Here is a 25,377-nt window from a genome sequence, read left to right as displayed (position 1 = left end):
GGAAAACACATTGGTCCTCAGTTTTCCTGTGCAGAAAGCGAGGGGGTGGGGAGCCCCATCCAAGGTTTCGCAGGGGGGCCCAGTGATGTCTAGTTACGCCCCTGACACCGCCCCTGACACCGTACGCCCCTGACACCGTACACCAACATACACATCACGTTGTCATTATCATTATAATACAATAGTGACAAAGTAATTGTCAATAAACAGAATATTTAAAATAATTACAGCTATATTGGAATCTGAAGTATCTACTTACGCTCTACTCCTGATGGCCCTTTTGTGTTATCTTGATATAATAACTGAGCAGTTTGAGGAATGATTATCGGCTCTATAGTGATTTCTGGGGTATTAGTTGGAACTATGCCATTGTCCAAATCTATGTCTTCAAAGGAAGAATTTCCATTGTCTTCTTTTAAATGTAAATAACAATAGATTAAAATGTGCAACTTTATCACTAATCCTAGTTGCATCTCTTTCATTAGGAGCATGTAAAAAGTGGTTCATATTTACAAACTAGATTTTTTGTAAAGATCAAAATTGAAAGTAAAAACAAGAGTACTTGTCATGATAAGAACCAAAATATTTAGTATTGGGAACGTTGGCAAAGACAAATGTAAAAAGGCAATACAAATCTCAAGGAATGGATTTGTGTATATAATATTTCCAAACACATAACTCGAAGTTGATTATAAATATCATTAAAGTGTACCTGAACTGACATGCAACATGATGAGATGATTATTGGTAGATATGGTACTAGTCCTATTAAGAAATTGTCTGAAGTCCCTTTCTATTTTCCTGTACTGCAAGAAAATAAAATACTAATGCTGCTATATATGCAAATGAGACTGTTGAACAGCTTGTTCAATAAAGCCTGATGTCCTGAAAAATAGAAAGCAAAACACTTCTATTTAGCTGAAAACACTGCTGAGAACATTGCAGAACTGAAAAATAGAAAGTAAAACACTTCTATTTGACTGAAAACACTGCTGAGAACACTGTAGAACTGAAAAATTCAAAAGGTCATTACTTTTGTTTGCTTTGCAGCTGAATGAAGCCTATTTTACATCAGACTGTCATGGCTGCTGTTTAGAATGCAGTCCTAAAAATTCAGCCATTAAAGTGAAAAAAAATATGAGACTCTATTCTATATTACTAATGTGTTTATCATTAGTACTACACTTACAAATAATTATCTCAAACATTTATTTTCAGTTCAGATTTGCTTTAAGAAAAAGATGATAAATAACTTATCTTACCCTCCAACATTTACCCTCTTGTGAGTTTTTTTTTATTGCTGCCTATGACCCTTACAATTTTAATTTCAATGGTGATACATTTAGGTGTCTTAAGTTCTCAGCCTAATAATCTTGATCTGCTTTTCCTCCCTCCCCCTAACTGGACAGCATGGGCACAAGTGGAGAGGAAGGATTAGCTTGCAGAGGGAGTAGAGTGTTGTATCGTGTTAGCCATGTTGCAGAGGGGTAAGCGAAATCCCTGTTGCACTTGCTGATGGATATATCTGCTACTGATCCACATCAGAAGCCTGCCTGGAGGAGTCATCATCAAAATGCACTCATGCCTTCTAACAACCCCTTTTCCAGGAGATGATCTGCCTCCAGCCCAGAGATCCTTCTATGGATAACAGTGGTGAGAAGCTTTTGTTTATTACTGCACCTTATCTGCAGCCGGATCCCACTTCTATACCATTTCAAGTGCTTCAATAGGACATCCCATCTACCCCTTGTGAACTGATTGAGAATTTTTGGAAGACAATCTTTTCTGTTTTCTTTTCATTATTGATTTATAAAGACCTTTTATTGAAGACTGGGCACATCAATAATACCTTGAAGGGCCTCACCATCAGTAGTCTTTCGGATAGTTCACTATTGGCAAATGGGCAGATAGTGTACAGAGGTTTATACCACCCATCAATTTTTTTTTCCAGGAATACTAACTGTTTTATTAATTTTCTTGTTATTTGCCTTATACTGCAGTGTTTCTCCCCAGTCTATAGTGTAGACTGCACTTGTCTCAGCTTAAAAAGTTTCATTTCTTGCTTATAATATATTTCTTGTCTGCTATTTTTACTACTAATAACCATAGCTTTCTTCTAGGGCTCAGAACTTTCCCTGACTAATAAAGCCCAGTTTTCCTACCATGGGTGTGCGGGTGTTACTGGATCTGTCAACAAGGACAGCCACCACCAATATATTTATATTTTCTAAATGGATATAAAATTCAATGACTTCATTTTTTTCATTTATGCCAGAAATTGAACTTACCGTTCACTTCTTTGGATTTATTTTCATTAGATGATTCCTGACTTCCTTTGTTCTTGTCCTGGCTCTCTTGGCTACCATGTCCTTTTTGAACCATAAAATATAATTTTAATTAGATACTCTATTAAATACAGCAGGCTAAACTAGCTATGATTATTTCTACAATAACGGAAATGTAAAAAGAGTAAGTAAAAAATACATTAAAAATTCACAATATTTATAGTACGAAGGTATGGTCCATGCTAATAAGTTCAACAAATTTTTTTGCCATAATAGAGAAAAAGACACCAGGAAAAAAAGGCAAGGCAAACTTCTTGCTAGGATTTAAAAAAAAAAAAAAAAAATATATATATATATATATATATATATATATATATATATATATATATATATATATATATATATATGTGTGTGTGGTGTGTCTTTGGTGGGTGACGCAGGCATTAATATGGGCACTAAATGCAGAAACAAAACATGGCAGTTTATGTAGACACAAATGTGGCTCCAGCCTCACTGGCGAACTCAGGGGGCTATTTCGGGTGTCTGGAACCTCCCCCCTGCACTGAGCTGTGTATTCAGCCAGGGAAGCCCGCATAATATAAACAGCCTCATTCTCCCTCCCTTCTTACTTCTGGTGCCTCCCTCCAGCTAATGGAATGAGAGAGGCAGCCGAGCTTCCCTCACAACCCTCACAAGAAGATGCAGCCTGCAGTGAGAGAATGTTGATTATGGAGTCCTGGACTCTCCACAGCACAGAAGTGTCAGACATGATGAAATTAGAGTGCAGGCAAGCTGGTAAATATGCACAGCATGATGCAGAGCTTGCCTGGACTCAGGGTCTGTGGGCAAACATCTGTCTGGTCTCTCCCCATTGTTATAATGACTGCATGTGTGGATAAGGTGTGGATAACAAGCTGAAAAGTTTTTGACAGTCCCTAGACTCCAGGAGGGCATCTTTCTGACTTGTGTGAGAGACTGACAGGGACAGGAGTCCGATTACAGGCAAGTAGCCTGTGTGATGTGGGACTTCAATACAGATAAGTTCTCTGCTCCATCTCAGGCTATTCTCAATTTCTCCACTCCTCTCTCTGGGCTAGTGCAATGCCAAAATGACAATAGCAATCGCTAGCAATTTGTGAGTGTGATTTTGTGAAGTGATTTTCAGAGCGATTTTTGAATGAATTGCTCAAAAACATGCTACATGCAGTATACCTGCGATTTTGAAAAAATCACAACGCTGCTGTGGGAACACCCACATAGGGTAACATTAGCCAAGCGCTTTTCAAATCACTGTTGATTTGAAAAACGCTCAGAAGCACTCTTGGTGTGCACCAGCCCTCCCTCATTCACCTTTGTTTCCCTCTTGCCCTAGAGCTGACTGTGTGTTCTTGTCTTACAGGAAAGCTACATAAAAGTGCAATCCTGGTGAGGCAAAATATTATTATTTAGTATTTATGTAGCGCCGACATCTTCCGCAGATGCATATATCCCTGCATCATATGGGTATCGCTTGCGCTATGTGAAACTATGTAGCATATTCCACTGAATTGTCCAAACTAAGTCTATCTCCTGTTCCTCTCTTGGGGAGTTGTTCCAGCGCTGTACCCCGTTCACATTTGCTGCTACCAGAAGCCCTCAGAAACACTAGTGTCCTTGAGTACTTCCAAAGATAGGCAGCTCCGTAATACGCCAGCGCACTTTTGTGCATGGGCAGTATGGAGCCACCTGTATTCGGAAGCACTCGGGACATACGTGCTTCTGGACCTTTCAGGAACCCCCCCTTAAAAATCCTGTGTTTGCCCCTGAGCCTTACTAGGTACAGAGGTTACATTTGGAACAGTAAAGTCTTCTCACCTTTCTCAGATGACTCTTTGCTGTTGTCAGATTTGCCTCCTGCATTGATTACATAAGAAGGTATATCAGAAAAATGTCTATACATTGTTAAGTGTAACATTAATCTGACCTGTGTAAAGTAATGACATATTTAAGCAAAATCTCTATTCATCCTAAACAGTAAATTAGAAATGTCAATTCAATAAGTCATAAGGGGATTCCTGCAAAATTGCTGTAATAGAGAAAAAGACACTAGAAAACAATGCAAATTGTTTGCTAGGATTTAAAAAAATAAATAAATAAATAAAAAAATAAAAAAAATAAAAATAAAATATATATATATATATATATATATATATATATATATATATATATAGTGGGTTGCAAAAGTATTCGGCCCCCTTGAAGTTTTCCACATTTTGTCATATTACTGCCACAAACATGAATCAATTTTATTGGGATTCCACATGAAAGACCAACACAAAGTGGTGTACACGTAAGAAGTGGAGCGAAACTCATACATGATTCCAAACATTTTTTTTACAAATAAATAACTGCAAAGTGGTGTTGTCATGATCGCTGCTGCAGCAGGTATTGCTGGAAGTAGTAGTGCTGCAGCTCAGGCAGTTCTGATCTCTTTCCATGCAAGCTGCATAGCTTTGTCTGCCTTTCCCTGCTGTCAGCTTGTGACTGATTATCATTAACCTGTGTGGGAATCTGCATGTCTGCTCCCATTGGATGACCTCAGTATAAAGATCTGCTTCCTGCAGGACTCCTCAGGTTTTCATAGCTTCAGTTTAAGCCTGTCTTGCTGTTGCTTCAGCCCCCGATCGTGTTTCTTGTTCTAAAGATACTTTGCTGGTCTTTGCATCATATATTGGTTCATTGCCAATATATATGCATACCAGCACGTTTATTATTTTCCTTGTATTCGTGTTACGTTGATACATCAGTGTCGCTGATGTATACGTACACGAACTGTTTATATCCTGTGTGCAGTTAGTCAGCTTTCCAGCACGTTTTGGTAGGTTGCAGGGTATCGTGATCACCCGTGCTGAGTTAGTTACCCTGCTCCTGGTTCTGTTTGTGGATTGCGTTCATCTCTGCGAAGAGATAACGAATCCTTCTGAATCCTGTTCTGTTACCGTTTGTGGATTGCGTTCATCTCTGCGAAGAGATAGCAAATCCTTCTGAGTCCTGTTCCCTGTATTACTCCAGTCCTAGTCAGTGTTCCTGCTTATGTCATATATCGGTTCATTGCCGATATATACATATATTAGTCAGACGTTACAAATAGTTTCATTGCTAGCTGTAATTGTAATACGCTAGGAAAACATACTTATTGTATATTTGTCTGTGTTACGTTCATCTATCTTGATCCTGCTATTTCCTGACTATCCTGTCCTGTCTTTGTGAGGCACGCCATCGCTGCAAACGCATTGGCTGCCTCATTCCAGTCTGTCTTGTTTTGGACGCCGGCTGTCACTAAGTAGCGGCTAGCTAGCAAGCGTTCATTCTGTCTACCTGTCCTGATCTCCTCAGTTCTGGTTTATGCGCTCAGCGCTACTTTACGCTGAGACGTTATAGCGAAAGTATTGTTTGTGGCTGTCGGATCTGCACCGGCTCTGTGCGCCACAATCTCCTATTGGAGTCAGTCCTCCCCTCCACTATACTAGGGATAGCCTGTTTCCTTGTGCTAGTGTGTGTACCTCCTTCACGTCAGCTCATGCGTTGCATGCTGACTGTGGAGAATACACCACCAAGCCTTACATTATGAAAACCTCATTACCAATCCCCATTGTGGGGGGGATTCCCAGAAAGTATGACACTGTTAATTATGGTTCCTGTTCCTTTAAGAAATTTGAAGAACTTAGCTCTGAAACAGAAAATGAGTTTTTCTCTGAATGTGCCAGGTTCCTGGCCAATCCTGATCTCCAAGCGACTCCTGTTTCAACCTGGGCACTCCAGCTAGTTTATATTTTGTTTAAAGGGCAATTGTTTCAGTGGGCATTTGATGTTCTCAATCATTCCGATTTGAAAGAGAGACCGCTGGAATTTCTAGCGTTTGTGATCCATAACTGGTTGCGCATAGATCCATTGCCTTTTCCTCTAAATGAACTCCTGGCAGCAGGCCAATCAGCTGCTCCTTCAATTGTTTGCAAAAATGATCAGCAAGCAGAGAGTGTTCCTGATAATTTTCCTGCAGCTTTGAATAAATCACCAAAGGCAGCAGGGTCTAAGGCAAAACGCAAACGTTCTAAGAAACGTGTCCGATCTGCAGAGTCGTTATCCTTAGCGACTGAGACCTATAATGAGATTCTGCCATTAACAGATAATGAAATGCAATTGTCTTTCAGGGGAGTTAAATGGACTTATGAAACTACTAATGAACTTTCATCACTGGCTAGGGAAAATAAAGATTTTTGTTTAAAATAATTATCTGAGTATGATTATGAGGAGATATTACAGAGTATTGAACAAATCAACTTATTTGTGAAGCAAGGAAAGTTTGCATACACTACAGTTCAACACTTGCTACAGGTATTGGAGATTCTTAAGAATAAGAATTCTGCCAATCACCTGCTAATTAACCCAATACATGTCCCTGCCACAATCATATCTGCAAACTGTGATCAGCCTGAATGTTTAGCTAAGTATGCATGGGATCCCCCATTCGAGAAGGGAGAGATGGAAGCCCTGGTCTGTGAATGGAAGAATGAGTCAAGTTCATTTTGTCAATTTTACAGTGCAAAAAGTGAATTCGTATTGAATGCATGCATTAAGTCGGCCTATAACCTAATAGAGATTGGTGTGTGTAGGTATGACTTTGTGGCTCCATTGATTGATGTGTGGGAACTGATTTTGGAGGATTTTTATGTGACTCCGAATTCGCAAATTTGGCGTTCTGACCCGCCTGCTTCAGCACCTTTGGCTGATTTAGCAGGTGATTCTGAGCTCTTTTTGTGTGAAATTGAAGTTCCTGCAATTCCACCCTGTACCATGGATAACTCAGTGTTACTTCCCAGTAAAACAGAAGCCACTGATACTTTCTTAACCTTGCCCTGCACAAATTTCTCAGCAGAGAATCCAGAGGTCCTGCTGACTTCTGAGTCCAGCCTAGCCAGTACTCATGACTCTTCCACAATCTGCACACAATCCTGTGTGCAGTTAGTCAGCTTTCCAGCACGTTTTGGTAGGTTGCGCGTATCGTGATCACCCGTGCTGAGTTAGTTACCCTGCTCCTGGTTCTGTTTGTGGATTGCGTTCATCTCTGCGAAGAGATAACGAATCCTTCTGAATCCTGTTCTGTTACCGTTTGTGGATTGCGTTCATCTCTGCGAAGAGATAGCAATTCCTTCTGAGTCCTGTTCCCTGTATTACTCCAGTCCTAGTCAGTGTTCCTGCTTATGTCATATATCGGTTCATTGCCGATATATACATATGTTAGTCAGACGTTACAAATAGTTTCATTGATAGCTGTAATTGTAATACGCTAGGAAAACATACTTATTGTATATTTGTCTGTGTTACGTTCATCTATCTTGATCCTGCTATTTCCTGACTACCCTGTCCTGTCTTTGTGAGGCACGCCATCGCTGCAAATGCATTGGCTGCCTCATTCCAGTCTGTCTTGTTTCGGACGCTTGCTGTCACTAAGTAGCGGCTAGCTAGCAAGCGTTCATTCTGTCTACCTGTCCTGATCTCCTCAGTTCTGGTTTATGCGCTCAGCGCTACTTTGCGCTGAGACGTTATAGCGAAAGTATTGTTTGTGGCTGTCGGATCTGCACCGGCTCTGTGCGCCACAATCTCCTATTGGAGTCAGTCCTCCCCTCCACTATACTAGGGATAGCCTGTTTCCTTGTGCTAGTGTGTGTACCTCCTTCACGTCAGCTCATGCGTTGCATGCTGACTGTGGAGAATACACCACCAAGCCTTACAGGTGTGTGCATAATTATTCGGCCCCCTTTGATCTGAGTGCAGTCAGTTGCCTATAGATATTGCCTGATTAGTGCTAATGACTAAATAGAGTGCACCTGTGTGTAATCTAATGTCAGTACAAATACAGCTGCTCTGTGAGGGCCTCAGAGGTTGTCTAAGAGAATATTGGGAGCAACAACACCGTGAAGTCCAAAGAACACACAAGACAGGTCCAAGACAGGTCAGGGATCAAGTTATTGAGAAATTTAAAGCAGGCTTAGGCTACAAAAAGATTTCAAAAGCCTTGAACATCCCAAGGAGCACTGTTCAAGCAATCATTCAGAAATGGAAGGAGTATGGCACAACTGTAAACCTACCAAGACAAGGCCATCCACCTAAACTCACAGGCCGAACAAGGAGAGCGCTGATCAGAAATGCAGTCAACAGGCCCATGGTGACTCTGGACGAGTTCAGGTGGGAGACTCTGTCCACAGGACAACTATTAGTCATGCACTGTACAAAGTGGGCCTTTATGGAAGAGTGGCAAGAAGAATGGCATTGTTAACAGAAAGCATACGAAGTCCCGTTTGCAGTTTGCCACAAGCCATGTGGGGGACACAGCAACCATGTGGCAGAAGGTGCTCTGGTCAGATGAGACCAAAATGGAACTTTTTGGCCAAAATGCAAAACGCTATTTGTGGCAGAAAACTAACACTGCACATCACTCTGAATACACCATCCCCACTATCAAATATGGTGGTGGCAGCATCATGCTCGGGGGGTGCATCTCTCCAGCAGGGACAGGGAAGCTGGTCAGAGTTGATGGGAAGATGGATGGAGCCAATACAGGGCAAACTTGGAAGAAAACCTCTTGGAGACTGCAAAAGACTTGAGACTGGGGCGGATGTTCACCTTCCAGCAGGACAATGACCCTAAACATAAAGTCAGGGCAACAATGGAATGGTTTAAAACAAAACATATCTATGTGTTAGAATGACCCAGTCAAAGTCCAGATCATAATCCAATCGAGAATCTGTGGCAAGATCTGAAAACTGCTGTTCACAAACGCTGTCCATCTAATCTGACTGAGCTGGAGCTGTTTTGCAAAGAAGAATGAGCAAGAATTTCAGTCTCTAGATGTGCAAAGCTGGTAGAGACATACCCTAAAAGACTGGCAGCTGTATTTGCAGCAAAAGGTGGTTCTACAAAGTATTGACTCGGGGGCCGAATAATTACGCACACCCCACTTTGCAGTTATTTATTTGTAAAAAGTGTTTGGAATGATGAATGATTTTCGATCCACTTCTCACATGTACACCACTTTGTATTGGTCTTTCACGTGGAATTCCAATAAAATTGATGCATGTTTGTGGCAGTAATGTGACAAAATGTGGAAAACTTCAAGGGGGCCGAATACTTTTGCAACCCACTGTATATATATATATATATATATATATATATATATATATATATATATATATATATGCAGGGACCATCAGTCTATGGTGGGTGACATGGGCATCAAGTGCTTTACATGCAGAAACAAAACATGGCGGTTTATGTGGACACAAATGTGGCTCCAGCCTTACTGGGTGTAGAAGTTACATTTGGAAAAGTAAAGTCTTCTCACCTTTCTCAGATGACTCTTTGCTGTGGTCAGATTTGCCTCCCACATTGATCGGACCTGTGTAAAGTAATTACATATTTCAGCATAATCTCTACTCATGGCAAACAGTAAATTTACAAATGTCAGTTAAGTTTCAGACATTAACTACAGTTGAATAAGTCATAAAGATTTCTGAAAAACAGCCCTAACATAGGAAAAATATATACAGGGCTTGATTCACAAAAGAGTGCTAACTGTTAGCATGGCCATTTTCGCGTGAATTTTCGCATCGCGGGCGATCACGAATTTTCACGCGAAATGATAACGTTTTCGCGCAAAAAAAATCGCGTTTGCGCGCAATGTGAAAATTCACGCGAAAACGGCTGTGCTAACAGTTAGCACTCTTTTGTGAATCAAGCCCTCAGTATGTCTAGGCAGGGACCAGCAGTCTATGGTGAATGACGCAGGCATTAACCACTTGCCGACCGCACGCTTATACCGTGCGTCGGCAAAGTGGCAGCTGCAGGACCAGCGACGCAGTATTGCGTCGCCAGCTGCAGGCTGATTAATCAGGAAGCAGCCGCTCGTGTGAGCGGCTGCTTCCTGTCAATTCACGGCGGGGGGCTCCGTGAATAGCCTGCGGGCCGCCGATGGCGGCTCGCAGGCTAAATGTAAACACAAGCGGAAATAATCCGCTTTGTTTACATTGTACGGCGCTGCTGCCCAGCAGCGCCGTCAGGCAGATCGGCGATCCCCGGCCAATCAGCGGCCGGGGATCGCCGCCATGTGACAGGAGACAGCCTGTCACTGGCTGCACAGGACGGATAGCGTCCTGTGCAGCCCGGATCTCCAGGGGGGGCCAGGTAGGAGAGGGAGGGGGAGGATTTCGCCGCGGAGGGGGGCTTTGAGGTGCCCCCCCCCCGCAACACCCGGCAGGCAGGAGCGATCAGACCCCCCCAGCACATCATCCCCCTAGTGGGGAAAAAAGGGGGGCGATCTGGTCGCTCTGCCTGCACGCTGATCTGTGCTGGGGGCTGCAGAGCCCACCCAGCACAGATCAGCTAAGACAGCGCTGGTCCTTAAGGGGGGGTAAAGGGTGGGTCCTCAAGTGGTTAATATGGGCACTAAATACAGAAACAAAACATGGCGGTTTATGTGGACACAAATGTGGATCCAGGTTTACTAGGTATAGAAGTTACATTTGGAACAGTAAAGTCTTCTCACCTTTCTCAGATGACTCTTTGCTGTTGTCAGATTTGCCTCCTGTATTGATTACATAGGAAGGTATATCAGAAAAATGTCTATACATTGTTAAGTGTAACATTAATCTGACCTGTGTAAAGTAATGATATATTTAATCAAAATCGCTATTTAACCTAAACAGTAAATTAGAAATATCAATTTAATAAGTCAAAAGGGGATTTCTGCAAAATTGCCATAATAGAGAAAAAGACACTAGAAAACAATGTAAATTGCTTGCTAGGATTTAATATATATATATATCCAGGCAGGGACCAGCAGTCTATGGTGGGTGACATGGGCATCAAGTGCATTACATGCAGAAACAAAACATGGCGTTTTCTGTGGACACAAGTGTGGCTCTAGCCTTACTGGGTATAGAAGTTACATTTGGAAAAGTAAAGTCTTCTCACCTTTCTCAGATGACTCTTTGCTGTTTCCTGATTTTCCTCCTACATTGATCGGGCCTATGTAAAGTAATTGCATATTTCAGCAAAATCTCTATTCATTGTAAACAGTAAATTTAAGTCAAACTTTAATTTAAATTTAACTTAACCTTAAGTCAGTTAAGTTCTAGAAATTAACTACAGTTGAATAAGTCATAAAGATTTCTGAAAAACAGCCCTAACATAGGAAAAAGACATTACAAAACAATACAAATTGCTTGCTAGGATTTAAAATAACTATGTTGGCAGGGACCACGCTTACAAAAAAAAGTGTATGATTTTGCATTATGCGAAATTGCACATAATGCTTCCCTATGGGACACAAAGAATTCATTTGTGATTCCCATGCATTTGAAAATTCTGTGCCCATGCTGCATAAAATTGCACACTGTGTATGATTCTTTTGTGAGTTACAGGAATGTTGAAACATGCACTAAATGCAGGAAACCATCAATGGAAAATTGATGTCATTTTCTTCGGACACATGTGTGATCCCAGCCTTCCTACACAAAAAAGGTTAATTAGAAAACGTGAACATTTTCTTACCTTTCTCAGAGGACTCTTTACTGTTGTCAGATTTGCCTCCCACATTGATCGGACCTGTGTAACGTAATTACATATCTCAGCAAAATCTCTCTTCATTGTAAACAGTAAATTAACAAATGTCTGTTCAGTTCTAGAAATAAACTACAGTTCAAGAAGTCAAAAGAGGATTCCTGCAAGATTGCCATAATGCAGGAAAAAAAAAACAACAGAAAACAATGCAAATTGCTTGCTAGAATAAAAAAAAAATCTAGGCAGGGACTAGCAGTCTATGGTGGGTGACGCAGGCATTAATATGGGCACTAAATGCAGAAGCAAATGGTGGATGACATGGGCATCAAGTGCTTTACATGCAGAAACAAAACATGGCGGTTTATGTGGACACAAATGTGGCTCCAGCCTTACTGGGTACAGGGGTTACATTTGGAACAGTAAAGCCTTCTCACCTTTCTCAGATGACTCTTTGCTGTTGTCAGATTTGCCTCCTGCATTGATTACATAGGAAGGTATATCAGAAAAATGTCTATACATTGTTAAGTGTAACATTAATCTGACCTGTGTAAAGTAACGGCATATTTAAGCAAAATCTCTATTCACCCTAAACACGAAATTAGAAATATCAATTCAATAAGTCAAAAGGGGATTCCTGCAAAACCGCCGTAATAGAGAAAAAGACACCAGAAAACAATGCAAATTGCTTGCTAGGATTTGAAAAAAAATAATAAATATATATATATATATATATATATATATATATATATATATAGGCAGGGACCTGCTGTCTATGGTGGGTGACATGGGCATCATGGCGTTTTCTGTGGACACAAGTGTGGCTCCAGCCTTACTGGGTATAGAAGTTACATTTGGAAAAGTAAAGTCTTCTCACCTTTCTCAGATGACTCTTTGCTGTTGCCTGATTTGCCTCCCACATTGACCGGACCTGTGTAAAGTAATTACATATTTCATCAAAATCTCTATTCATTGTAAACAGTAAATTTACAAATGTCAGTTAAGTTCTATAACTAGAAATTAAAGAGAGTCTGAAGCCGTTTAAAAATCCTCTTTTTATTAGACATTTATGTAAAGCAGTATCAGCCTAGCTAAAACGTCGCATTCCCGTGCCAGAACGAGGTAATTAAACTACAGTTGAATAAGTCATAAAGATTTCTGAAAAACAGCCCTAACATAGGAAAAAAACATTAAAAAACAATAAAAATTGCTTGCTAGAGTTTCAAATAAACATGTTGGCAGGGACCATACATGAAAAAAAAGTGTGTGGTTTTGCATCGTGCGAAATTGCACATAATGCTTCCCTATGGGACACATGGGATTCATTTGTGATTCCCATGCATTTAAAAATTCTGTGTCCATGCTGCATAAAATTGCACACTGTGTATGATTCTTTGGTGGGTTACAGGAATGTTGAAACATGCACTAAATGCAGGAAATCATCAATGGAAAATTGATGTCATTTTCTTCGGACACATGTGTGATCCCAGCCTTCCTACGCAAAAAAGGTTAATTAGAAAATGTGAACATTTTCTCACCTTTCTCAGATGACTCTTTGCTGTTGTCAGATTTGCCTCCCACATTGATCGGACCTGTGTAAAGTAATTACATATCTCAGCAAAATTTCTCTTCATTGTAAACAGTAAATTTACAAATGTCTGTTCAGTTCTAGAAATAAACTACAGTTCACGAAATCACAAGAGGATTCCTGCAAGATTGCCATAATGCAGGAAAAAAAGACAACAGAAAACAATGCAAATTGCTTGCTAGAATAAAAAAAAAATCTAGGCAGGGACTAGCAGTCTATGGTGGGTGACGCAGGCATTAATATGGGCACTAAATGCAGAATCAAATGGTGGGTGACATGGGCATCAAGTGCTTTACATGCAGAAACAAAACATGCCGGTTTATGTGGACACAAATGTGGCTCCAGCCTTACAGGGTACAGGGGTTACATTTGGAACAGTAAAGCCTTCTCACCTTTCTCAGATGACTCTTTGCTGTTGTCAGATTTGCCTCCTGCATTGATTACATAGGAAGGTATATCAGAAAAATGTCTATACATTGTTAAGTGTAACATTAATCTGACCTGTGTACAGTAATGACATATTTAAGCAAAATCTTTATTCACCCTAAACACTAAATTAGAAATATCAATTCAATAAGTCAAAAGAGGATTCCTGCAAAATTGCCGTAATAGAGAAAAAGACACCAGAAAACAATGCAAATTTCTTGCTAGGATTTGAAAAAAAAAAAAAAAAAAAATATATATATATATATATATAGGCAGGGACCAGCTGTCTATGGCGGGTGACATGGGCATCAAGTACATTACATGCAGAAACAAAGCATGGGTGTTTTCTGTGGACACAAGTGTGGCTCTAGCCTTACTGGGTATAGAAGTTACATTCAGAAAAGTAAAGTCTTCTCACCTTTCTCAGATGACTCTTTGCTGTTTCCTGATTTTCCTCCCACATTGATCGGGCCTGTGTAAAGTAATTACATATTTAAGTAAAATCTCTCTTCATTATAAACAGTAAATTTACAAATGTCAGTTAAGTTCTAGAAATTAACTACAGTTGAATAAGTCATAAAGATTTCTGAAAAACAGCCCTAACATAGGAAAAATAAATTAGAAAACAATACAAATTGCTTGCTAGAATTTAAAATAAACATTTTGGCAGGGACCACGCTTACAAAAAAAGTGTGTGGTTTTGCATTATGCGAAATTGCACATAATGCTTCCCATGGGACACATGGGATTCGTTTGTGATTCCCATGCATTTGAAAATTGTGTGTCCATGCTGCATAAAATTGCACACTGTGGGCCATATGCAATTAACTTTTTCACCTGACTTTTCTCCTAGGAGATAATTTTTCATCTTCAAATTAAAATAACTTTCCAGCACTTTTCAACTAAAAAAAGTACCAAAAACTAAATGAAAAAGTACTATCAAAATTATTTTGAGCATTTTTTTGCTTTCTGGTGGCTTAAAAGGCATTTTATTGACAAATTTAAAAATATCACCTAGGAGAAAACTCAGGTGAAAAAGTGAATTGCATATGGCCCTGTGTGTGATTCTCTGCGAACACATGTGTGATCCCAGCCTTCCTACACAAAAAAAGGTTAATTAGGAAACGTGAACATTTTCTCACCTTTCTCAGAGGACTCTTTGCTGTTGTCAGATTTGCCTCCCGCATTGATCGGGCCTGTGTAAAGTAATTACATATCTCAGCAAAATCTCTCTTCATTGTAAACAGTAAATTAACAAATGTCAGTTCAGTTCTAGAAATCAACTACAAAATTGCAGGAAAAGGGCACTAGAAATCAATGTACATGGCTTGCTAGCATTTAAAAACAAAAAATCTAGGCAGGGACCAGCAGTTTATGGTGGGTGAGGGTGACACAGGTATTAATATGGGCTTTATATATAGAAACAAAACACGGGCGTTTTCCATGGCCACAAGTGTGGCTCCTGACTTGGAAAAGTGAACATTTCCTCACCTTTCTCGGATGACTCTTTGCTGTTGCCTGATTTTCCTCCTACATTAATCGGACCTGTGTAAAGTAATTACATATTTCAGAAACATCTACAGTATATACATGGTTAATTCCCAAAGGTCAGTTAGGTTCTAGAAATTAACTACAGTTGAATAAGTCATAAAGATTCTTGTGAAATAGCCCTAAAATAGCAACAAGACATTAGAAAACAATGAAACTTGCTTGCTAGCGTTTAAAATAAACATTTTGGCACTATGTGACTATGTAATGCTTCCCTACGCCACACATGTGATTCATTTGAGATTGTCATGCATTTAAAATAAATTGTGCACACTATTTACAATACTATGGTGGAGTACAAAAGCGTTAAAAGACGCAATAAATGCTGAAAATCATCCATGGAATACTGAGGGCATTTTCCACTGTCACAAGTGTGGCTCCAGCCTTCCTACAAAAAATTCCATTAAAAAATGTGAACATTTTCTAACCTTTCTCAGATGACTCTTTACTGTTGTCAGATTTGCCTCCTACATTGATCGGACCTGTGTAAAGTAATTACATATTTCAGCAAAATTTCTCTTCATTGTAAACAATGTGCTTGATTCAGAAAAGAGTGCTAACTGATAGCATGAGCGGTTTAGCGAAACGATAATGATTTCACACACAAACGCAAATTTTAATGTGCAAACAATATCGATTTCGCGTGAAAAATTCTCATTTGCGTGCAAAAACGTTATTGTTTCCCGCAACAATTCACGATTGCGCAAAACACAAAAATTTGTGTGAAAATGGCAGTGCTATCAGTTAGCACTCTTTTCTGAATCAAGTCCAATAAATGTACAAATGTCAGTTAAGTTCTAGAAATTAATTACAGTTGAATAAGTCATAAAGCTTTCTGAAAAAACAGCGCTAACATAGGAAAAAGACATTAGAAAACAATACAAATTGCGTGCTAGAATTTAAAATAAACATTTTGGCAGGGACCACGCTTATACAAAAAGTGGCACACATGGGATTTACTTGTGATTCCCATGCATTTGAAAAATCGGTGTCCATGCTGCATAAAATTGCACACTGTGTATGATTCTCTGCAGACACAAGTGTGATCCCAGCCTTCCTACACAGAAAAGGTTAATTAGAAAACGTGAACATTTTCTCACCTTTCTCAGAGGACTCTTTGCTGTTGTCAGATTTGCCTCCCACATTGATCGGACCTGTGTAAAGTAATTACATATCTCAGCAAAATCTCTATTCATTGTTAACAGTAAATTTACAAATGCCAGTTCAGTTCTAGAAGTCAAAAGGGAATTCCTGCAAAATGGCCGTAATACAGGAGATTACAGACACTGCAAAACAATGTAACGTTCTTGCCAGCATTTAACAAAAATGTAGGCAGGAATCAGCAGTCTATGGTGGGTGACGTGGGCATTAAAATGTGCAGTAAATGCAGAAACAAAACATGGGTGGTTTATGTGGACACAAGTAGGGCTCCAGCTTTACTGGGTATAGAAGTTACATTTGGAAAAGTAAAATCTTCTCACCTTTCTTAGCTGACTCTTTGCTGTTGTCAGATTTGCCTCCTGCATTGATTACATAGGAAGGTATATTAGTAAAACGTCTATACATTTTATTGAGTTAAATCCCAAAAAAGAAATGTGGAATGTTAACAGTCTCTCACCCTTCTCAGATGACTCTTTGCTGTTGTCAGATTTGCCTCCTGCATTGATTACATAGGAAGGTATATTAGTAAAACGTCTATACATTTTATAGAGTTAAATCACAAAAAGAAATGTGGAATGTTAACCGCCTCTCACCTTTCTTAGATGACTCTTTGCTGTTGTCAGATTTGCCTCCTATATTGATCGGGCCTGTGTAAAGTAATTACATATTTCAGCAAAATCTATCTTCATTGTGAACAGTAAATGTACAAATGTCAGTTAAGTTCTAGAAATTAACTGCAGTTGAATAAGTCATACAGATTTTTGCAAAATAGTCCTTAAATAGGAAAAAGACATTCGAAAACAATGAAAATTGCTTGCTAGCATTTGAAATAAACATCTTGGCAGGGACCACGCTTACAAAAAATGTGATATTTTGCACTATGAAAAACTGCATGTACTGCTTCCTTATGGGACACATGTGGTCCCTTTATACATTGCCCAGCAAGCTCATGGTGAACCACAACGCCTAGGAATGTTTAATGGTAGCCACTAATGATCCAATCTTTTTCATCCAATCTTACCATTTCTATCTAATATAAGGGAACTGCCTCAATTATCCATTCATTATATTCACTCAATTTACCCTTATACTACATAGATTTGGTAAGATTGGATGAAAAAGATTGGATCATTAGTGGTCACCTTCTGGGGATAAATAGGACCAAAAATCCCTCTTATAAAATGCTATGCAAACAGAAATTTGCCTTTTTCAAACAAGTTTATTCAGGTTTGGATGAGCATATGAGTTGTCCCACAGTGTATCACTGCTGAATATGCCAATAATCCCTTTGTTATCCTTGAAAATGGCATGTCAGCTTGTCAATTGTACAGAGCCACACTAATCCAACACGCAAACAGACTTTTTAAGGTGTCCCACAATGCAGGAGTGATGCATTGTGGGGCACCTCATATGCTCACTCCAACCTGAATAATCACAAATACCTTTTGTTTTAAGAAGGCAGAGTTCTGTTTTGCATAGCATTTTAGTAAGAGGACTTTTTGGTCTTTTTTACCCCCTTCCACATTTTTAGGAATTCTGGTTCGCCATGAGCTTGCTGGGCAATCTGTAACTCAAGTACAAGTCATAGAGCCATATTAATCCATGCTATTCACTAATGAGGACCAACCAGTCCGAAACAGTCTGTATGCATGTTGGATTAGTGTGGCTCTGTACAATTACCAAGCTTACTCATCATTGCATTCCAGGTGTCCTAGAGGTGTGTTAAGCTTTCAGGAACAAAAAGGTACAATTTCCATATTAAGCAGTGATGCATTGTGGGAAACCTCATATGTTCACTCCAACCTTAAAGTGTACCAGAGCTCTGTTAAATAAAAAGATTTATTCATACCTGGGGCTTCCTTCAGCCCCATCCGCTCGGATCGCTCCCACGCTGCCGTCCTCCGCTGCCCGCAGCTTCGGTACCTGGTCCTGTTACTGCCGTCAGTCGGAGCCAGTCTATGCAGGAGAAGTGCGCCCTCTACGTATCTCTCCGGCAGCGGCAGCATGGAAGCGATCCAAGCGGATGGGGCGGGAGGAAGCCCAAGGTATATATAAATCTTTTTATTTAACAGAGCTGTGATTTCCTTTAATAATTGTGAATACCTTCTGTTTGAGAAGACAAATCTGTGTTTTACATGTTATTCATTTGTGATTCCCATGCATTTGAAAATGTTGTATGCCTGCTACATACAATTGTATACTGTGTGCAATTCTATGGTGGGTTACAGGAGCACTAAATGCTGACAATCCTCCACTGAAAACTGTCTGGGTTTTCAGCAGACACAAGTGTGATCCTGGCCACCCTGCATAAAAAAAGCTACATTAAAAATGTGATACTTTTCTTACCTTTCTCAGATGACTCTTTGCTGTTGTCAGATTTGCCTTCTACATTGATCGGACCTGTGTAAAGTAATGACATATTTTAGCAAAATCTCTATTCATTGTAATCAGTAAATTTACACATGTCAGTTAAGTTCAAGTCAAAATGGGATTCCTGCATAATTGCCATAATACTCGACAGAAGACACTAGAAAACAATGCAAATTACTTGCCAGCATATAAAAAAATAGGCAAGGACCAGCAGTTTATAGTGGGTGCCAAAATAAAAAAAATTGTGTTTTCCGTGGACACAAGTGGGGCTCCAGCCTTACTGGGTATAGAAGTTGCAATTGTAAAAGTAAAATCTCACCTTTCTCAGACGACTCTTTGCTGTTGTCAGATTTGCCTCCTGTATGGATTACATAGGAAGGTTTACTAGTAAAATGTCTAAACATTGTTAAGAGTAACATTGCAAAGAGAAATATGGAAAACTTAACAGCCTCTCACCTTTCTTAGATGACTCTTTGCTGTTGTCAGATTTGCCTCCTATATTGATCGGACCTGTGTAAAGTAATTTCATATTTCAGCAAAATCTCTATTCATTGTAAACAGTAAATTTACAAATCCTAGTTAAGTTCGAAAAATTAACTAAAGTTGAATAAGTCATTAAGATTCCTGCAAAATACCCCTAAATAGGAGAAAAATAATGAAAATCGCTTGCTAGCATTTAAAAAAAAAGGCAGGGACTACATTTACAAAAATGTGTGTGCAATTTTGCGCAATGCAGAATTGCACATAATGCTTCCCTATGGGACATACACAATTAATTTATGTTACATTTGTGATTCCCGTGTGTTTTGAAAGCTTTGTGTCCCTGCTTCATAAAATTGCCCACTGCATACAATGCTATGGTGGGTTACAGCAGTGTTAAAAACACGCACTAAGGGCTTGATTCACTGAACCGTGATAACTCGATCACTTTTGCACAAAAAATCGTGATTGCGCATGAAAATTCGCGATCGCGCGCAAACGTGAAAATGCGAGTGAAGACGGCCATGATATGAGTTATCATGGTTTAGTGAATCAAGTACTAAATGTGAAAAATCGTCCATGGAACACTATGGGCATTTCCTGCAGAGTCAAGAGTAGTCCAAGCCTTCCTAAATATACAAGTTGCGTTTGGAAATGTGAAAATGTTCTCACCTTTCTTAAATGACTCTTTGCTGTTGTCAGATTTGCCTCCCACATTGACATGACCTGTGTAAAGTATTGACATATTTCAGAAAAATCTCTATTTATGGTATGCAACCGATAGTTAAAGAGGAACTCCAGTGAAAATAATGTAATAAAAAAAAGTGCTTCATTTTTACAATAATTGTGTATAAATGATTTAGTCAGTGTTTGCCCATTGTAAAAACTTTTTAAATCCCTGATTTACATTCTGACATTTATTACATGGTGACATTTTTACTGTTGGCAAGTGATGTAGCTGCTGCATGTTTTCTTGGCAGTTGGATGTAAACAGCTGTAAACAGCTATTTGCCACAATGCAGCCAGGTTCACAGACAGGAAACTGCCAAAAGTACGTACTTTTTTGTTTCTTGTGGGAGGGGTTTCACCACAATATCAGCCATACAGTGCCCCCTGATGGTCTATTTGTGAAAAGGAATACATTTCTCATGTAAAAGGGGGTATCAGCTACTGATTGGGATAAAGTTCAATTCTTGGTCGGAGTTTCTCTTTAAGTTCTAGAAATTAAATACAGTTAGGGCCTGTTTCCACTACACACAGATTGGATGCAGAATGGATGCAGAAAACTGACTCCAATGAATGCCTATGGGCCTGTTTCCACTAAACGCAATTTTTCTGATGCAGATTTTCCCATAGGCATTCATTGGAATCAGTTTTTCTGCATCCAATCTGCGTGTAGTGGAAACAGGCCCTTAAATAAGTTATATTGATGATTCCTGCAAAATAGCCTTAAAACAGGAAAAGGCATTAGAAAACAATGAACATTGTGTGGTGGCATAAAAAAAGACTAGAAATAAAAAACTTTTGGAAAAGTGAACATTTTCTCACCTTTCTCAGAGGACTCTTTGCTGTTGTCAGATTTGCCTCCTACATTGATCGGGCCTGTGTAAAATTATTACATATTTCAGCAAAATCGCTATCCATGGTAAACAGTAAATGTATCAATGTCTGTTACATTCTAGAAATAAACTACAGTTCAATAAGTCAAAAGCAAATTACTGAAAAATTACCATAATACAGGAAAAAAAGACACTAGAAAACAATAAAAATTGCTTCTTTGCATCAATAAAAGCCATTTACTATATGTCAAATTCAGTGGTGGAGTGTTAGTTCCACAGGGCTCCTTACATGTTCAGTACTGGTTCCAGCAAGATTTAAACCTTTGTCTCCTATGCCAAAGAGGTACTCTTATCTAGTACACTAGTTATCAAACTTAATCAGAAACAACATTTATTTGCGTGGAAAGTGTTTCCAAATAATGTTAAAGTTCAGGTGAAAAAGGGTGATGTCTAGAGGGAGAATTTATAAAATAATTGTGTGAGTCAACCCCAATGACATCTGTTTACCATTTCCACGTACCTTTATTTTTTTTGGACTGGTCTTCTTCCGATGATTTCTTTCCTCCCTTTATGTTTCCAGATTTACCTCCAAACTTGAAATTACCTGAAAGAAAAACAAAAACAAAGATTATATGATGATGGACAGAAAAATATTCCTGCAAAAATTCTACAAAAAAGAAGTTTGCAGAGACAATTACATTTTTGGGAAATTAACTGCAGGTAAAGAAGTAAAATATCTGAACCAAAATAACCATCAAACAGGATAAAGGCCTTAGCTGACAGTGAATTTGGGTTTACTTTACAAAGAATGAAAGGTATTTGATATTTTTTTTCTCCTCTCTACCAGAAGAAGCCAGGAAGCAGACAGCTTGGGGTTTACACCACAGCCATAGACTGCAAAACTGCAGCCTGATTAGCAAAAGTTTGGCACATGCCCATTATTGTCAAACACTGAGTAGCATTGACTAGAAGGGCCCAAGGCCTGAATGACATCCTAATAAGGAGTCTCAATTTTTTTTTTGGTACTCTGAATCCTCATTTTGAGTACACAATATTTACTGTAATGCAGAAATGTTTGGAAATGTAGCCTGGCATCTAGTTTTCCTCCCACTTTAGATGTCATGTGTTCATACCTGTTTGTCCCATTCACTGGCTGCATCCAGAGGGAGAGAAAGAGAGCTGCAGGGCAATTTGGCAAGCATGTTCGTCAAAATGCATGTGCATGTTTATCCTACCTAATAAAACCTAAATGTTGCTGCGTCCAGCAGTTGTCCCTGTGTCCCAGGTTTTTTGTTACTGCGCATGTGCGCAATAACAGACAGCTGGGACCAGGGAGCTGAGTGGGCGGGTGCGGGTGGGCGAGGTGGGCAGGAGCGGGCGCGCACTAGGCATGCGGCGGTTGCGTGTGCACGCATGCGCTGCGGCGGCCGTAAAAAGACCTAGAGCCCGTTTTTAAACGGGCTTGGGTCTACTAGTTTGTTATCATTTGTAGCATAAGGTGCATATGTAATTGTTTGGTGATACTACAGGGACGCACTGTACAAAAGAGCGTTTGGCCAGAGTTGGCTATCCTATGTTGCAGAATATCTAAGAACTTGTTTCCACTGAGACGTGTGTCTCGGAGATGCACACCAGCGCTGTGTTTGATGCAAGTACACATCCAAATCCCTCTAGCCTTGCCATGAACAGCCTTGGGGATTAGCATGTGTAATGCAAAAAAGTGACCCCGACCATGAGTTGTTTTCTCCATACTCGAATTTGGAAGTGGCCTATTTGTTTCAGTAGGCTACCGTTGCCCATCTGAATTTGCATTTGGGAATTAAGCCCAAATCCCTTTGTTCCAATAAGTTATGTGTTGGTAAAAGATTGTGTGCAAAGAGGTAATTATTCAATTTGCTGCTCGGTCACACCTCTCTGGTACTCATGATGAACCTTATGAATGTTATCTGATCATAAACATTTTTTTTAAACAGATTCATCTTACCATGTTTTAATATTCAAGTGACACAATTCTAACTGGTGTATCAAATATACTAAAATTCAAGAGCTAGACATAATCTATAGCATACATGCCAAATCTGGCCCTTGAAACCATCAGATTCGGCTCTCAGGAGGTTTCCCCACTTTGCATTGTATTCGGCCCACTTAGGACCACCAGAGAAGATATATTGGAGGGTACACTCTTGGGAAGCCATATGTGGAGGGGGAAAGCACTAGGTACCAGGGAGCTGTATAGATGAGGGCCACTAGACACCAGGGAACCAATATAGAGGAAGGAGGGGGGCACTAGACACCAGGGAACTGTATATGGGATGGATGGTGGGCTATTATACACCAGGGAACTTTATAAGGGAGAGAGGTGGCCACTAGACATTGAGGTTGGCCCACGACTCCCAGAGCTCAATTTCAGCTCACTTTGTATTTGAGTTTGACACCCCTGATCCATAGTAAGGACCTGCTGACAATGATGAGGTGCCCATACTGTTACCTTCTTTGGAATGATCTTCCTCAGATGATGAGTCCTTTATTCCTCCTTTCATGTTACTGCTTGGTTTTCCTTTATTCTCTTTGCTTCCACTGCCTGTGCACATTGAGAAGAATATGTGAAATTATTTATTTTTACAATGAAAATAATAATGTAATATGTTTTTAGGACTTCAAAATAACATTGTAATTTTGAAAACTGCCCAGGGTAGCCTGTGGAAGGGTTGTTCAATGCACTGTCTATGGTACAATTCATAATTACTAAATTAATGGGAGTATTTAGACTGCTTCCTCTGTTTGTGTGGGGAAACATAAAGGCAAGTACATAGATAGGTATCCTGTAGATATGAAATATGAAAACAGCTCTAGTGCTGTTGTTATTTACATTCAGAATTTTTTTCACCTGTGATCAATGAGACAGGGTTATCTCCCTATGCCTGAAATATGTTATTGGTAACTCTGCTAACTTAATAAAATGTGGGACTAAATAATTACCTATACTGGGTATGAGTTCATCCTTTAAGGAAACCCGAGCCATCAGAAGCCTCTAAAAAACATACTACCTGATCTGGGGGGCTAGCTGGATCAGGTAGAGTTGCTTACCACCGCTCCTGCATCTTTTTATTGAAGAGTTTTGTTTGTAAAAAAAAATGCCTGCAACACAGGTTACAAAGCTGCACAGTCTGCTGGGTGCACAAAGAGGCAAAGAAAGGGCAGGTGGAGGTGGGAAAGGGGCAGAGAGAGGCAGGGTAGGGGTATTCCTAATGGCAGAGGGGATATTTTGCAGTAGTGCTTTTCTTGCAAAGGATGCCCCTCCCTCTCTTAGGCTGCCAGCAAGCTGATGTTTCAGGGGGAGGGGCAGCAAAGAGATGGGGGAGCAGAGAGTAGCGCTTGAGGGGACACAGAGGCATGTCATTAAGAAGGTAACATGCCTCTATGTCCCATTTTAATAATTCAAATCAGCTTCGGGTACACTTTCACTACATAATATACAACAACAAAAATCCTAAGCAATGTGCAATAAAAGGATTAAACACTCGTTCCAGGAAAATAGCTTATGGCATAAGTACACTATCATGCTACTCCTACTCAAACTGGAGAGGATGGTGTATATAAAAGGTTATGGTGGATCTAAAGGTTTACAATATTCTTCTTTCTTTGCTTTCATATTAAAAAGACACATTTCTAATTGTTACACCTAATAAAATAATGTACAAAACATATTTAGAATATATTGAGTAAGGAGCTACTAATAACCTTGTTATTAGCTAAAAGTACCAAGTACCATACCATTGCTTTCTTTGGATTCCTTGGGTAAGTCTTTCTTTTTCCCCTTGATATCAGTGCTTGGTTTTCCTTTCTGCTCACTGCTTGCGCTGTCTGTACAATTGAAAAAAACATGAGTTGAAAATACTGATACAATTCTGAATGCAGTTTTTTTCTGGTGGGAAGGACATAAGCATTTGTATCCCATTAGAAAACACTGTGTTTTTTAAACCTGTTTTTTTGGAACTGCTTACAAGACTTTTTTTTTCCGATCACTTAAATATAATCACAGGTTCTTCTTTGTGGCTGAATAGAGTACTGGTTAAGGGCACTGCCTTTGACATGGGAGACCAGGGTTCAAATCCTGGTTAGGGTCAGTACCTATTCAGTAAGAAGTTCAAGGCAAGACTCCCTAACACTGCAGGGTGGCCTCCTGAGCGCGTCCTAGTGGCTGCAGCTCTTGAGCGCTTTGAGTTCGACAGGAGAAAAGTGCTATACAAATGTTCGGATTATTATTATTATTATTATTATTCTTTTAAACATTGATCATTAATACCACCATTAATATCTGGAAAACATGGCCTGTTAGTAGACTATAAGGACAGTTTTGCAGAAC

At 39.6% G+C, this 25,377-nt stretch overlaps 1 protein-coding gene across 1 annotated transcript in view; it reads right to left on the bottom strand.

Moving 5' to 3' along the window:
- LOC137522175 (otogelin-like) overlaps positions 1–25,377 on the bottom strand; it is a 245,595-nt gene that overhangs the window by 162,170 nt on the left and 58,048 nt on the right. The window contains exons 8-33 of the mRNA XM_068242207.1: positions 24,786–24,875; positions 23,500–23,592; positions 21,532–21,615; positions 21,001–21,054; positions 20,125–20,178; positions 19,429–19,482; positions 19,292–19,330; positions 18,949–19,002; positions 17,196–17,249; positions 17,060–17,098; positions 16,923–16,961; positions 16,542–16,595; positions 15,870–15,923; positions 15,385–15,438; positions 15,036–15,089; positions 14,312–14,365; positions 13,860–13,898; positions 13,418–13,471; positions 12,757–12,810; positions 12,317–12,355; positions 11,874–11,927; positions 11,295–11,348; positions 10,867–10,905; positions 9,667–9,720; positions 4,140–4,178; positions 2,289–2,369 (exon numbers count right to left, since the gene is read on the bottom strand). Of these exons, the coding sequence (XP_068098308.1) occupies positions 2,289–2,369; positions 4,140–4,178; positions 9,667–9,720; positions 10,867–10,905; positions 11,295–11,348; positions 11,874–11,927; positions 12,317–12,355; positions 12,757–12,810; positions 13,418–13,471; positions 13,860–13,898; positions 14,312–14,365; positions 15,036–15,089; positions 15,385–15,438; positions 15,870–15,923; positions 16,542–16,595; positions 16,923–16,961; positions 17,060–17,098; positions 17,196–17,249; positions 18,949–19,002; positions 19,292–19,330; positions 19,429–19,482; positions 20,125–20,178; positions 21,001–21,054; positions 21,532–21,615; positions 23,500–23,592; positions 24,786–24,875 (1,431 nt within the window). The remainder of the gene's footprint in view (positions 1–2,288; positions 2,370–4,139; positions 4,179–9,666; positions 9,721–10,866; positions 10,906–11,294; positions 11,349–11,873; positions 11,928–12,316; positions 12,356–12,756; positions 12,811–13,417; positions 13,472–13,859; positions 13,899–14,311; positions 14,366–15,035; positions 15,090–15,384; positions 15,439–15,869; positions 15,924–16,541; positions 16,596–16,922; positions 16,962–17,059; positions 17,099–17,195; positions 17,250–18,948; positions 19,003–19,291; positions 19,331–19,428; positions 19,483–20,124; positions 20,179–21,000; positions 21,055–21,531; positions 21,616–23,499; positions 23,593–24,785; positions 24,876–25,377) is intronic.

This window comes from Hyperolius riggenbachi, chromosome 6 (assembly GCF_040937935.1).
Source record: "Hyperolius riggenbachi isolate aHypRig1 chromosome 6, aHypRig1.pri, whole genome shotgun sequence".
Classification (NCBI taxonomy): Eukaryota; Metazoa; Chordata; class Amphibia; order Anura; family Hyperoliidae; genus Hyperolius; species Hyperolius riggenbachi.
This window is presented reverse-complemented; position numbering and strand designations above follow the sequence as displayed.